Source organism: Aythya fuligula, chromosome 10 (genome assembly GCF_009819795.1).
Source record: "Aythya fuligula isolate bAytFul2 chromosome 10, bAytFul2.pri, whole genome shotgun sequence".
NCBI classification, from domain to species: domain Eukaryota; kingdom Metazoa; phylum Chordata; class Aves; order Anseriformes; family Anatidae; genus Aythya; species Aythya fuligula.
This window is the reverse complement of record NC_045568.1, coordinates 20,392,313-20,406,982: the sequence shown is the minus strand read 5'-3', so window position 1 is coordinate 20,406,982 and position 14,670 is coordinate 20,392,313. Positions and strand designations below refer to the sequence as shown.

The 14,670-nt window shown below is 43.5% G+C and overlaps 1 protein-coding gene across 1 annotated transcript in view; it reads right to left on the bottom strand.

The window, feature by feature from the left end:
* ITPR1 (inositol 1,4,5-trisphosphate receptor type 1) overlaps positions 1-14,670 on the bottom strand; it is a 163,895-nt gene that overhangs the window by 73,940 nt on the left and 75,285 nt on the right. The window contains 7 exon segments of the mRNA XM_032193866.1: positions 5,943-6,054; positions 6,997-7,145; positions 7,834-8,018; positions 8,653-8,773; positions 12,506-12,634; positions 13,349-13,474; positions 13,999-14,250. Coding sequence (XP_032049757.1) covers positions 5,943-6,054; positions 6,997-7,145; positions 7,834-8,018; positions 8,653-8,773; positions 12,506-12,634; positions 13,349-13,474; positions 13,999-14,250 — 1,074 coding nt within the window.

Sequence of the window (14,670 nt, the reverse complement as noted above, 5' to 3'; positions counted from 1 at the left end):
TTGCCCTAAATGTTTACTGTTGCCAGGGGTGAGAAGCTAAAAAAAAAAAAAAAAAAAAAAAAAAGGGAACACCAGGATTTCCTTTGAAAATTGTCAGTGGTTCTAAGCCCTGTCTGAATTCCTTCCTATAAGCAGCAGGGCTCATTTCCGATGGTTATAAACACACCTGCTCCCTCCGTGCAGCTGCTCCACTGAGGAGCAATAAAGTTCCTCCTTTGCAGCCTCCAGACGAAATCCTAAATTGCTCCACACTCTCTGGCTGATTTATTGCAGGCAAAGACAGTGCATTACAGCCAGAAACTAAACGGGAAAGAGCTTCACATTATGACTTAATTTGCAATTAAACAATTCAACGTTCTGTCTGAAGTTTCTCCAAGATGAAATTATGTATGCTATTCTTGGAAGCCGAAGCACTGTGCAGTCGGAGGGGTCTAGCACCTGACATCAACGCTGAGGCACTACAGGGCTTTTGTTCAAAACCAGGGCACATCACTGCTATGTGATCCCCAGATAAAGGGGTGGGTCTGGGGGGCACGAAAATTAGTTAAAAAATGTATGTAGAGAAGGAGACAAGGCACCTCTGCAGCTATGTAATCCTAAATTTGGATGAGACCCAGAGAAACATGAGGTGTCTCACACGGACAGGCCAGAGGCGACGGCAGGGCCGCATGCGGGTGTCCCGCATGAAACAGGGACCTGCAGGACACGGCCGGGCCCCTGCTCTCCACTGCCTGCCCCTGTTATATCTGCACACCATGAGCAGAAAGTCTCCACAGCTGGTTGAGTTTTTCACTGAAAGTGAAAGCAGTGATGGGAGATTTATGAAGTTTCTCTCAGGAGAGGTGTCACAGCCCCAGGCTGGGCCTGCTGGGCGAGGGGACCGGGCTGGCTCAGGGAGCGGCAAGGCAGGGGCCTGAGCGTCCCAGCACTGCTGGGGTAAAAACACCACAAAAAAGTCACAACCCCAGTTTGTTCTCATGAGGAACTCGGTTCCTTCCTTCCCTCAAAAGCCTCACTTAACAAGAGAAAAGCCTTCAATACAATGCCATGGGATGTGTATGCTTTTTGGTCTATTTTTGTAACAAATCTGTTAGACTTCAATTATTATTTTGTTCTCAGTGTTAAGTTTATACTGATAAATTCAGCTGATTGTCATCAAAATGTATATATTCTACAGTAAGCAACTTACAGCATATTTCATTATCTATTCTACCGAATGAAGAGGAGCAGCATTGGAAGTGGTTGAATTTTGTTCCATACGAAAGGTTGGCTTGGGAGAGAACACAGGAAGCAAACCACAACAGGGAAAATACTTCTTTTTTTTTTTTTTTCCTGGTATTTCAGTAAAATAAGGTGCCAGTCAATCACTTTCTCAGCATTATACATTTATGCAAAACGTATCTCAAATTTAGCACCCACACTCACATTTTGGAGCTGCAGGAGGAAGTTGCTGCAGCTCAGCTCGCTCACCCCAGCCCGAGCAGTGGTGCCCGAACAAAACACACCACTTTTAAAAGTCCTTAGAAAGCTTCAGTCCAGTTACACTGAAAGTTCTCATTCACATACAGCTTTTCTGCTTGTAGAATGACTACATGTAGCACAAACACGGACCGGGCTGTTGCAGTGCCAGCTGAAGGCACGCTTTTCACAGCAGGAAGCTTTTCACCCAGACCGGTAATTTTCATAGAGTTACACCACCTCACTTTCACAACATGTCCTAACGTTTTACGTGGCTTTATGCACCAAACCTGACTAAGAAGCAACAGGAAAGACAGCTCGCTGTTCTGGGGAATAGCATGCCTGTCACCTTTTTCGGTAAGGAAAGCGAGGCAGCCCGTACACCAGGGCACAGCCCTCATGGGCACCCTGTGTGCCGTGCCTTGGGAAGTGAGTAATGGCTCTCACCAGGCAGCAAGCAGAGACAGCTCAAGCGGGCCCTTCTCCAGCTGGCTTCTGACAGGTTCTTCCAACTTATACAGGAATGCCATTAAAAAAGTCAGTATTTGGTTTTCCAAATAGCTGAAAGGACCTGTTCGCAGATGACAGGGGTATCACGGCGCAGTGCTGAACACTGACATTTTAATGGTGCTTACGGCAGTTCGTATTCCAAAAGCACTCAGATCTGGTCCTAAACTTTATGAGAACTATTATGGTACCAGATGATTGCAGACTGCCAGAAACTGTAACTGCCTTTGGACTAATATTCTAAGTAATGACATATGGAATTAGTTAGGGTAACTATTCCCAGCATAGACACACGGCAGACTGAAAACTCAACTAATTCACTGACACAGGCATACAAATCAGAAAGCTCCGTGCTGAAGAGACAACAGGACAAATAACAGGGCTACTCATAAAACGAACACCGTAGAAACAACACCGTAGAAGATAAATAAAATTAAAACCTCAGCATTATCCAATTCAATGGTAATCTGCTGGAAAAGAAAGAGGGGGAAGAATTGAAAGCAAGCATTAGTAAGAGAAATTACAGATACATTTCACGTTAGGATCTTATAAATCATTTCACACTTTGATACTGTAACCCAACACTGTGCATATTTTACAGTCAGCACCAGCAATGCTTGCAGGCGGCTGGGCTGCGGCGCGTTTGGGCCCTGACAGCGCTGGAAGTGCCGCGCCAGGGAGCTCCGCAGACAGGATGCGCCCGGCTTTGTTCCTGCGCCAAGTGACAAACCCCGCGGGCTGGCTGACCGAGATCCAACGGCGTCACCCTTGGGCCTAGGAGTCATCGCTAGCGTGAGCTGCGAGCAGCAGTGAGAGTCCAGAAGCTGGATTTCCAGTTTGGGAAGAGAAGTGGAATTTTAAACACTAGAGCTGCATTTTGGGCTAATCATCTGACAGACAGCAGAAAGATGTGCATGAATGACATGTTTCAGCAAAGTAAAAAACTTGGGTCTAGTCTACACTGTCAATGTAGTAAAGTTTTCAGCATATTAAATATACCACAGTATGCTACCCATCGCCGAGAGCCTGAGTGCATGCCAAGACTAGGAGTCTTTAGCAATATGTAAAACTTCAAGCCTTCCCACAGGCTTCTGTACATCTGTGTTCTCACCACGTTTTTTGCATGCTGCTAAGGAATCCCAGCTGTTTAATGAAGGCCTTAGCTAATGGGATCAGACAACACTGCATTCTCATTACGCTTCCCACCTACAAAAGGGACAAGCACACGGGCCAGAGGGTGTGGTATTTTTACTATTTGTGCTGGAAGATTAAGTGTGAGAGGAGGAGTACGATCTTTTTATAAATCAGATTGTTCCAGCGAGCACCACGCAGCATTACAGGAAAATCACATGCCATGCCAAAACTTTCCTTGCACTCTGTTGCTGAACACTGCTTTGAAGTGACTGCTGTCAGTTCTGGGAACATCTCACCTACACAGCACGGCCTGGATGGTCGATATCCTGGTCACAGGAATGAGCTTTGCCGCCTGTACCTTATGCAGGGACTCCTGTATTTACATCCAGTGTGTACGATTTTCTTTCTTTTTACACTTCTGGATGATTTTAAAAGCAAAGGTATTGCCTTTTAAGTGGTGACTAAATACAGTTATATGAGTCACAGGGGAGAATAAATATGACTGCACTTCTCACAGCCAGACAGTAGAAGCTGTCCTACTACTACTAGCAGTCTATCTGTAAGCAATCAGTTGCTTTTTCATATTCAGAAATCTACTTCACAAGCAAGCATATTCTTATCTCACATTATGTAACTGATCTGCTGTTTCAGAAATTAATGCATTTTCTACTTTGAAGACTGAGATTCTTGTAGGATTCTCCTTAGTCTGAATGATCTACTAGCTCCATCTTCTAGGAGTACTGCTTTACTCGTTAGCAAAAAAAAATAAGGAACTCTTGTAAATGAATTTCCACTTAGAAAAATGAACTGTTCTATCACATTAAAAACTCAAGGCTCGAATTTGGGTTCTGTTCATGTATAAGATCAGCCACCACTTATACTATATTAGCTAAGCTGACCTTAGAGGGCCTCTTTAGCTGTTTCTAATGGGAGAATGTACACCGACACATTTACTAACAAAGTGCGAAACCAAATCTATGATTCTGTTTAATCTTTTACATCCCACTGCTTTGGGCAAGAGAAGGCATCAGCACTCAGCACTTCTGAAAGGGCTCATCCAGCACAACTCCCTCTTGCTGGAGCAGCCTAACTGCTGCTGGCTCCGGCTTGTCCCCTAACAGATCTGACTTGTGCCATACTGCAGATGTCTTAATAAAGGGACATGGGGCTGAAGGCTTCCAGCTGCAGCCAAGGGGCTGAGGACTGCCTCAGGGCTTTGCAGGGAGAGGGCTGTGACTCAGAACAGGATGCTGCCTCTTCACAGAGAAGGACAACGCGTTGAAAACAAGCTGAAAGCTGCACTTGCTGCCCTTTCCTACCAATCCTGATCCCCTGCTCTTCCCACATATATATGCTTCTTTCTTACAGTTGATTAGTGCACTCTCCCAAAGTCAGTTTACTGGAAAATATGGAAGATACTGCTGTGCAAAGTGAGGAAAAGCCCTCGGTACAGCAGCAGGTCTAGGGCAAAGCAGCAGGAGGCAGGCTGGATCCCGGGCAGCCGCGAGGTGGTAGCAGCAGGTGGGAAGCGCAGTCCCTGACACATCAGGGAGCACAGCCCAGGCCATCCCTGCCCCGTGGGCATTTTCCTAGGAGTCTCCCGCTCACTCATGGCAGTGCTGCGTGCTCAGCTGGGTGTGCTTGGGCAGCAGCCCACACGCGCACCCACACGCAGGCTCCGTGCTCCATTTGCTCTCCCTCCTGCCAGCTCCTCCAGGTCCCTGCGCTCTGGCGTGCGAGTGCTTGCCTCCTGCTGAACTGGCAATGGAGAGCTACTTGCTGCTCCTACGGTCTCGTTTCCAGCTAAACCAGCCAAAGCAGAGGTTGTCTGTGACATCCCAGCTGGGCATTCACCCTCGTGGTGCTACGGCTTCCTCTGCCTTCACAGCTTCTCCTTCCCTCATGGCTGCAGCTGTAGCTACAGCTAAAAACAGTCACTATGACAAAGCTGTCTGAGCTCTACAGCTTTTGCCTTTCAGGACTGTGAATCTTGCACTATGCAACAACTTCAAACCCTACAGCAAGTGAGAATGGGACACGAGACGCCATCTGCTTCAGGCACAGGCTCCCAGCTGCAGCACACATCCTTCCACGCCACTGCCTCCCCACAGACCCAGCTGCTACTTCTGAACTGTTCACGAGCACCTTCACTGGGAGGACATACTGTATGCCTCTTGCATGGCATGTTCATAACCTAAAGAGCTTTAAAAATGCAGGGGATGCTTTAGATTGGAATTTTGGGAATGGTTGTAGGAATGCCTAGATGCCCAAACATACACACATAGACACACTCTTCTGATTCAAATAGAGAATGAGAATAGGCTTGTACCTACAGAATGACATTCCTCTCACCTGACAAAGGAGTTGTGTGTGGGAAAGGGAAAGAAAAATACATGGGCGGCTGTACAGACAGTTTCCATCTATAACTCACAAGGTGATGACTCAGATGTATACAAATTAAAATTAAACCACAAAATATCCTCTTATTGCAAGGTTATGTGACCCGATGAAGAGTCACCTAGACCTAGCAAACAGATAAGGAGGTTATATCCTTCGTAAAAATGTAACCAACTTTTATTTTTATTTTTTTACAGTGGCAGCAACTGCAAGAATTGAGTTAAACTTGCACATCTAAAGTACAAAAGCAACAGAAGCAAGCTTACCTTTCAAGTTATATTTGAAGTTGTTGACTAAAATTTTTTTGTTCCTGATTTGAACTTGTTCCTGATCCACAGAAATGCTTACACATACAAAACAGCTTGAAAGAGCCAGAATAATATTTTCCTTTACTGAATAATAAATACAGTGCTTAACACAGAACAATGAACTGTAAATTACATTACCTTTTCTCCATAGCCTCTATCTTTGGTCATCATTTCCCTGAGTGTCTGTAATACTTTAATACATAGTTTCTCCTCATTCTCCTCCAGCAGCTGTTTAGTATGCTTTATTAATCTGAAAATAAGCAATCAATCAGTTCATTTTAGTACTAATTCTAAAAATGGGATAAGATATGTGGCTCTCTTAATTAGTTTAAGCTGCAAACAGGTTTTTATTAAAACATAGTTCTGTCATGCCATTATACAACCATCTTGGGAATATTCTCTCAAGAGCAACATTTAGCCAGCTACTAGGACTCTGGGCTTTGGTGAAGCTGTGAAGAAAACTTGCAAAGTCCCTGGCAGGAGGATAGCTAGATAAAACCCATCTGCCTACAGGCAGAAAGAAATCGGAGGAAGGAGCAATGTAATTTAAGACTTGATGATCCTCCAGAACAAACACGAAGAAGAAAACCGTTCCACACGCTATTTTGTTAAAAACACACTGAGAGTTCGTGGATTGTGCAATTAGAAATCCACTCTGCCCGGCCTTTGTTACTCAGTTACCCAGCTTCCCTCAGCTCTGTGCACAATCCACCTCTTCGGGAGGTGATCTGAGAACCGGGATTCTGCTCTGAATTGCCCTCGAAATGACCCTGTAATCTTTCCTTTCCCTTCACTCCAGATTTGGGCACAAAGTAGGTGATGCATGTGATAACAATTGATTTTGACATAGCTCCCCAGCATTAAGTGCTACAAGGACAAGTACCTCGCAAACATCATTAGGGTTGAAGGCAGGGATCAGCTCCAAATTTTATACTAATTTATACTAGCGTTCATTACATTTGTTTCCTACAGCAAATAGAGATTTTTAAGCATTTGCTATGAGAGCATATCAATTTCCCCCACTCCAGTAGCTTCCCCCTACCAAAAGGAGAAATTGTGTTTATCGTAGTATGAAATACCATGCTTTGTATAAAGCTGAACAAGGGCACAACTTTTTTTTTTTGGGGGGGGGGGAAAAAGAGCAAAATAAAACCAAAAACCTCCAAGAAGGTCAGACTTCAAGACAGCTTACTTGCAAATGAAACCTCCACTTTCACATTTCCTCCTTGCATCTGTGTTTTCTGGGAAGAGCAGTTCAGGTCTGTGAAGCACATCTACCAGTACTGATAACTCTGCTTGGACAAGAGGACGTAAGCGATCCTCTAAAGCTGATACGATGTCCTAGAATATAACCATACAGAGAGATTCAGCAAGCATTAAACACATAGAAGTTACATACAAATTAATTTCACAAGGTGCAGAAGAGTACAACCGTCCTGCCTGGATAGTTTGGCCATGTTTTATCATTTAATAGCCTTCTTTAAAGGGGAAGTCTTTTTTATGTTTAAATATTATTTTAAGCAGAAACAGCGTGGGAACACAACCATTTCAGCGAAATGACTCCAGCTGCAACTGTGTCAACAAGGAGCCAATCATCCATTTATTTCAAGCCATGCAGCAGCTCCCAGGCATGCCCGTGGCACCTTTTGCTGTACTGAGAGGGTGGGTGTACAAGGAGCAAAGCACTGGAGGGGTGTGGCTGTGACAGTGATAATGTTCTGTCTGACAGAAGTAATGTTTTATTTCAAACTAATGGTAGAACAAGAATGTTTCAAGTACCAGTAACTTCAAATACCGTCACTTCCTAGGACAATAAAACCTCTATGTTCATGTACCGTGGACATTCAATTACCTTTCTTGATTCAACGGCTTACATTTGATTTTACACACAGTATTACACTCAGCATCAGCTAACATTCACCATGAAGCTTTTGACTAATTCCCACTTAGTGTCTTTACTTAGTGAATTCCTCCTTTTGTGTAGATATGCAAGTGGTTATCAAAGGTGGAAGGGGTGCTGTGTAGTCACCTGTAATCTTTCAATTATGTTTCGATAATCCCTGGAGGCAGCAAGCACTGAATCTCTGCGGGCAGCATTCCTTGCAGTCATTCGCCAGTTCATTGCAGTCTTCTGTACAATATTATGAGATTTCAGGAAGAGATTGTTGACCTGACTGTCCAAGTCTACAGGAATTGCAATTGCTCGGCTTTTTGCTGCAACAAGCAAAAAAAAAATTAGTAAGAATTGATTCCTTTAGCCCATGTATTACAGGTAATGCAAGAACAAGACAAGCTCTACTTGCGATTCCTTCTACAATCTACCTCGTATGCATTTTAAACAACACAACGCTCAGTCAGTGTAATGGGTCAGACCTCTCTGTAGCATTATGTTTAAAGGCTTTCACACCTCTGATCAGTTTACTGTCTTCAAATTGTACGAGCAGGAATGCATCACACACATCTCACGTGTGTTAGCATGCACCTATCCAACAGATTTGGCCTCACATCCAGTGCAAATTATTCTCTTTGCTGCTAAAAGCGGAGCAAATTAGTGGGAGGAGTGATACAAAACTCCAGATGGACCATTTCCTGGTCACAGATCAACAGGATTGCAGAGTTCTGAGGTTAATCCAAGAAAGCACTTCAGGTTACAGTGACAACATTGCTCAATAACGACAGTGTACCAGCATAAGCCTGGCTTTGTAGTATGCCTTGGCACTGAATTAGTTGCAAGCGGCCCCAGCAGGAAGCAAGCTGAACTTTATTTTTGGAAGGGTGCCATGTCAGCAGCAAATACTGGATGGCCACATTTGCAGCATATTTAGATCTGATTACATGCATTTCTTACCTACATCTGAGAGCACCCGAATGCAGCTTTCCACCGATGCCTTCTGGCTTGGCATTAGCCAGTTGCAATGGTACACTCTGAACACCCCTTGTAGCAACTGAACGAACACAGGCTGCCGAGTCTAGAACACAAGGTTAGAGAAAAATCAAACCCATTGCATCATATTGGGATGTATCAGCATCAACCTGAGGTAACACCGGTTTCCAGCTCCAGCCCTGACTTTTTGCACAGCAGTCACTTCTAACTGGTCTGCATCCACTCGTTAGACAACTTCATGCTGTAGACAGCGTATCTACCACACAATCAGCAACTGAATGGAAAGGGTGGGAACGAGGGCTGGATGGGAAATATTAAATAGACAGCTTCTAAAGCATAGAGCTTTAGTAATTGAAGCCTGACTAAGCAAAGGAAATAAGCAGTAATCTTCACCTGTTTAATCAAGAGTTATCAGCAAACGTGGCATCGAGATTCTTCTCTTAGCGCTGACCAGCAGCTGACTCAATAGTCCACAGGTAAATGGGACTTTGCTCCTGGCCAAACACCAGCACAGCAACAGAGTTGAAAACTCATTGCAAATATTAGCCGGTATCTAATTTACTGAAGAAACCAGCTGTGCATTTGTTATTTTGGATATAGGTAGTAGTTAGTGGTAAATACTATGGCTGCTAGGGATCGGCCAAAATTCAGGCGTGGTTTTTAGCCCTGTACTTGCAAGGTGATCTCCCACTGCAGATAGGTCAGCTATTCCAGCACACACAAGCTCTATTCTTTTGTCTTTGCAACACTCCAACTACATTGACCAGAACTCCCTGTTTGGTTTTGTACAGCAATTAGTAGAATAATTCATTTATTTTACCTGTATTTTAAATATTTCAAATGACCCGAGATTGAGAAGGAATACCCACGTCCCTGTGCCTATTAGCTATTCCATGTTTCTATCAGCTAAGTGAACTACACCACAGTGCAAAGCCCACAAGACTGAAGAACACCAGTGAAAAAATACCTCTTTTATTCTGGTCAAGATTGATGTCTGTTTGTAAGAAAAAAGTGGAGTTAGAGGAAAAAGCCAAATCTATTAGGTAATTAAATCCATTAAATTAATTCATTTAATAACACCATTATGTAACGTACAAAAGGAGAATCAAAATTCAAGAACCAAAAATTACTACGAGGCAAATACCCATTATCCTTTCTAGAAATAAGCCAAACATCAAAAACATGGCAGACAGCAGCATTCTCCAAGGCACTGAAAATACCTGCACTTTTGGACTTCAGCCACTGATATAGTCCTTCCAGTTCATTTTTAAAGACATGTCAGTCTAAAAGGCTTCAAAGATGTTTCATTTGCTTAAACTAGGCCCATAAATCAAGTAAGAAATGTATTCCATGTCCCACATCTCTCTGACTACATTTGTGAAGGAAGGCCTCAGGCAGGAGCACCCTTAGGAGGCAAACAGGCTAAACAGTACTTCTTAAAGAGGAAAGTTTGGGGGCAGCTGTTCTTTGAAAAGACATATTTATGTTCTCCTAATTTTATATTATTTGAACTTTATGATAGATGTACAAGGTGTTCCCTGAACAAGCAAGGCTGGTCCTGACTCAAGGGAGGTACAACTTAAGTCCAACGAGCCATAACATGAAAGAGCATGAGACAAGAAGAGGCTCGCATGAGAAGAAACAAGATGACAAGGTGTAGCAGAAAGAACGGGGAGCGATTGAATCCAAAGGCAAAACAAAGTTGAATGGCAAAGGTCACTCCTGGAGACAGTGGCACATGATCAGGTAAAAGCAGCTGCAGGCAGCCCTGCAGGATCTCAGATGTGAGTGCAAAATCCCACCTGGAGGAGTTAGGTACACCCAGCAGGCAGTCCAACGGGATGTACTCAGGTGGGAGAGTTCCTGGTTATGTGCAAGAGTCTTGACAGGCAGAAAAAGGTAGAGAAACAGAGCTTTTAACTTACAGAGGGAAAACGTAGGATAAGACAAAGACAGAGCAATCAACTGAGATGGTGAAGAAGAATTATTTCATCCTGTTAGAGGGAGAGAATGAGAAACTAAAGAAAACCCATTGGCATATAAAATTAAGGGTTAAAATATGATGGTAAGGAAGTGTATTCAAATGTTGTACACTCAAAGATGACAATTAAGGGTATGACAGCAAGGTAACACAGTCCAGAGGGAAGAGTAGAAGGACAGAGCCCTGGGGGACAAGGCTAACCACTCATCTCAATTTCTCATTTTCTTCTGATGAAATTGTGACAAGCTATCACGAAAGCTGATACCACGGTAGCTGCTGACATTTTGAAAGTCATATGAAGAGCAGATCAACTGCTGGACTGCTCAGACTTGCACAAGTGAAGACAACCCTAATAAAGCTGCTCAGCCCAAACACAGCTGCTGCAGCCCTCTGTGCTCTCGCAGGCAAAGCACACAGTTTGGCAGTTTAAGAGTATTTGAGTCAACCTCAAATGCTGCTCTGTTGCTTTCGATGTGACCATCTTCTTGCCTGAATAAGGAGGGATAGCTCCTAGAGGCAGGCCTCTTGAATATAAAGCAGTTGGTTAGGTGAGGCTGGAAACTGGTCACCCAGACACAGGCTGGGTACGCATCCTGCCTCACGGAGGGCAGGGTCAGAGGGAGAAAAGAACGAGCACACTGCTAATACTGAGCAGAGAGAACTCTCCACCTGATAGAGTCGTGCAGCATTTTTATGTACATTTTCCTGGAGGGCTGCAGTCACCCAGGCAGCACACCATGATCCAAAGGGTTCGCATAAGTTCCTTGACGAGGGACTGACACGGCAAATTGCCAGGTGCCCTTTATGGCTGCTTTTGGGAACCAGATGCTTCCTAACCTGCTGCCAGTTGCATTCAATTACAAACCTGGAGTCTGCACTTTGAACAACTGCCTTTGGCATGATGAAGCTGCATCAAGTTTCACCAATTACCATATTAAAACTTGATAGAACAGCCAGGCACCTGACCACTCCACCCACACTCCTCCCAAGAAGTTATTTATGAATAAAAGAATGATGTTATCATTGTGCTGCAATACAAATATTATGGCAATGTCCTGACACTGCTGTTCTGCTGTGGAAATCTGTCACTTCACGAATGTTCCAAGCTTCTCCTCCACACTTCCCAGATTTTTGTGCAAGATCAGAAGTTACTCAGCTTAATAGAACAAGAACTCTTGGATTGTATTTGTTGTTTTACTTTTTAAAGGAAATTAGAATCCTTTTATAAAAACATGCTGTCTTTGTACCCTCTGTAACGCAACACCCTCTACCCTACCTGGAAGGCTTGCCAGCAAAGTTGTTTTATTTTTATTTTCATTCTTCAAGGTGCTTAGGAGAACTCCTTCCTGCTGTGCAACCGCTTTAACACTGCTAGAGAGCTGGCATGCCCAAAGCAAAATTGTTTGCCCTCCTACACCTGCCCACATCACCTTCAGCTGTATTCAGATAACTGACAGCAAAGAGGGCCTGACCCCTCAGATATAACTGGAATACAAAACATGGTTAAAACCTTCATTGCCTTACATGCACTGTGATTTTCTCACCCGGAATCTAGCAATGACATGTGGGCCTTTTGGAGAGAATTTCTACGTGGTCTCAATGGCAGTACAGAACTGAATTTACTGATGAAGCTGTGACAGCTTCCACAGAAAATGATTGTAATCTGATATACAAATCTTTCAATTTCTACAGCAAAGAAAACCACAAACATTTTGGTCACAAAGAATGCATTTGACCCACCACGTGCCTCTTTTTAACTGGTAATAGAACCAAAGTGGAATTAGCATCACTGCATTGACAATACATCTTCACTCTTATGTCTCTACGTTTTCCTACCTGCAAAGTAGTGCTCTGATCAGAGAACGGGGAACTGAAGAAAGTGGTGACTATACTCATCACTATTTCTGTAACGTACTTCTCCAATATGGAGTCAGCATGCTTTCTGTCGCTGGTGTTGTTACAAGCCTGCAAGGTAATTCATTATTGGATCAGAAACAGTTCAACCAAGGTAGTCTAAGATGTGCTACAGACTGGAGTTTTTGATTTTCTATCAGCCTAGTCAGTGCAATTCCTTGTCACAACAATATTTATGATACTGGTATCTTTGTATTTCTAGCACATGCATAGGCAGAAGCTCAACGCTGTTATTGTTTTAACGAGTTTTAATGTGTTGGCATATAGCTTGTTCAAGAGGGAGGGGAAGAAAGAGTACCTTAGAGGAAAGAAACTGGTAGGGTCGGGAGGACTGAGGTGTAATGCTTTCGTATGGGGAAATACTTGGAATCCCAGGCAAAAAGCCACATGGACAAACAAATGCCAAGCTTGGAAAATATTTGTCCTGACCTGCCAAAAAAACATTGACTATTGCTCGGGAAGAAGTTAACTATCACAGCCAGAATAAGCAAGCCAGGTGGCAGAACAGAAAAAGGCATTAGACAAAGGAGCAGGGTGTGGGGCTTTTCTGATTTTTTTTAAAGGAAAATATTAATGCGTTCCATGGAATATGACTAATGAAATCCACAGGCACAAGGGACGAGGCAAATATAAATATGAAGCAGCACAGCAGTTAGGGCACTTACTGTCTTGATGCAGCACTGCTATGTCTTATTTTTACTGCTATATACCAGATAGGTTAATTTAAACTTTCTGAATTCAGTTCCCAGATACAGAAATCATTACCCGACAGATGTCAACCAGGAAGTTCTCAAATAGCTTCCACATATGATTACTGGTGTAAATCTCTTTCATTTCTACTTCTGTGTCCACATAGCAATGATTCAAGAAGTTGATGTATGCAATTTTAACCTAAAAGTGGAGAAAAAAATACCACTAAAAAACTTGAATGGTATCATGAATGGATATAATGTCACATTAAAACTGCTATAAGTCATCTGCAGCTCAACTACTTCTTTTTATTTAAGCACTGGTGAAATTTAATGCCATGAATAGAAAGTCACCATCCAATAAAAAACACTGGGATTACTGCAGACAAAATGTCAGCATAATATTCATTTCCAGTTCTGCAGAACCATCTGTTCAAGGTTAGCAGCATACTCCATAAACCTCTCTGCCTCTAGAACCCTATAAAAGAAGTACAGCATCACATCCCCATTTTAAGGGCAAGGAAACAAGTATGAAAGGATTAACTTAGCTATTTACTGGGGTTATCTATGGCAAAACCAGGGAAGGAATGTAATTTCCCAACTCCCAAGTACTGCTCACCTACCCCACCAGCTTTCCCAGGCAAGAGACTCAACATCACGTCTCTCTCACCCAAAATCAGTACATTTCAAATACATACAAGGCCAGTGCCTCCAAACAGCCCTCACCTCAGGTATGCAATCCTCGTGGGTTACTACCCTAACAATGTCATCCAGAGGAAGAAGGGAATTGCATTTTATTTCTGTGTAGACATTTTTGCCTTCCGTGCACACAGCGAGCAGTTCGACTAAGTGGATGTGGTACATCAGCGGGCTGTTTTCATCCATCCGATCTCTTTCTGATCTCATCATCTGCACCAAAGTCTGGAAGGAGGCCCTGTCATTGTAGAACACCAGGACGTCTTCCCCTGCATTCACCAGCTAACAAGAAAGAAAAACACCCCATTAGCAGATCAAAGCCTGGGCATCTCCCCACAGCATCCTCCCCCAGTCTGTGGGCTGACAGTCACAGTGAAAATCCCGATTTGCTATTCCTTGGAAACTTAAGAAGCGCAGCCACCAAGTCAGCTGGACATTCCTCTTGTGCTCTCCTTCATGGGGCAGATGGCTCAAGTATGACACTTTCTCGTAAAGAATTTACCACTTCTAAACTGCTGAAGAACTTCAAAGTCAGTCCAACTGACTGCCTAGACAGAAGTTTTGCCAAGAAGCTTGTGACTTTCCATTGTGCTTTTTTATTTCGCGTACATTGCCTCAGCTGACTTTTTCATACAGAGAGCTGTAGCCGCACCATTTTGTTCAGAGCAACGCCTTGGGGGCATGCTGGATGGGAGGGCTGCA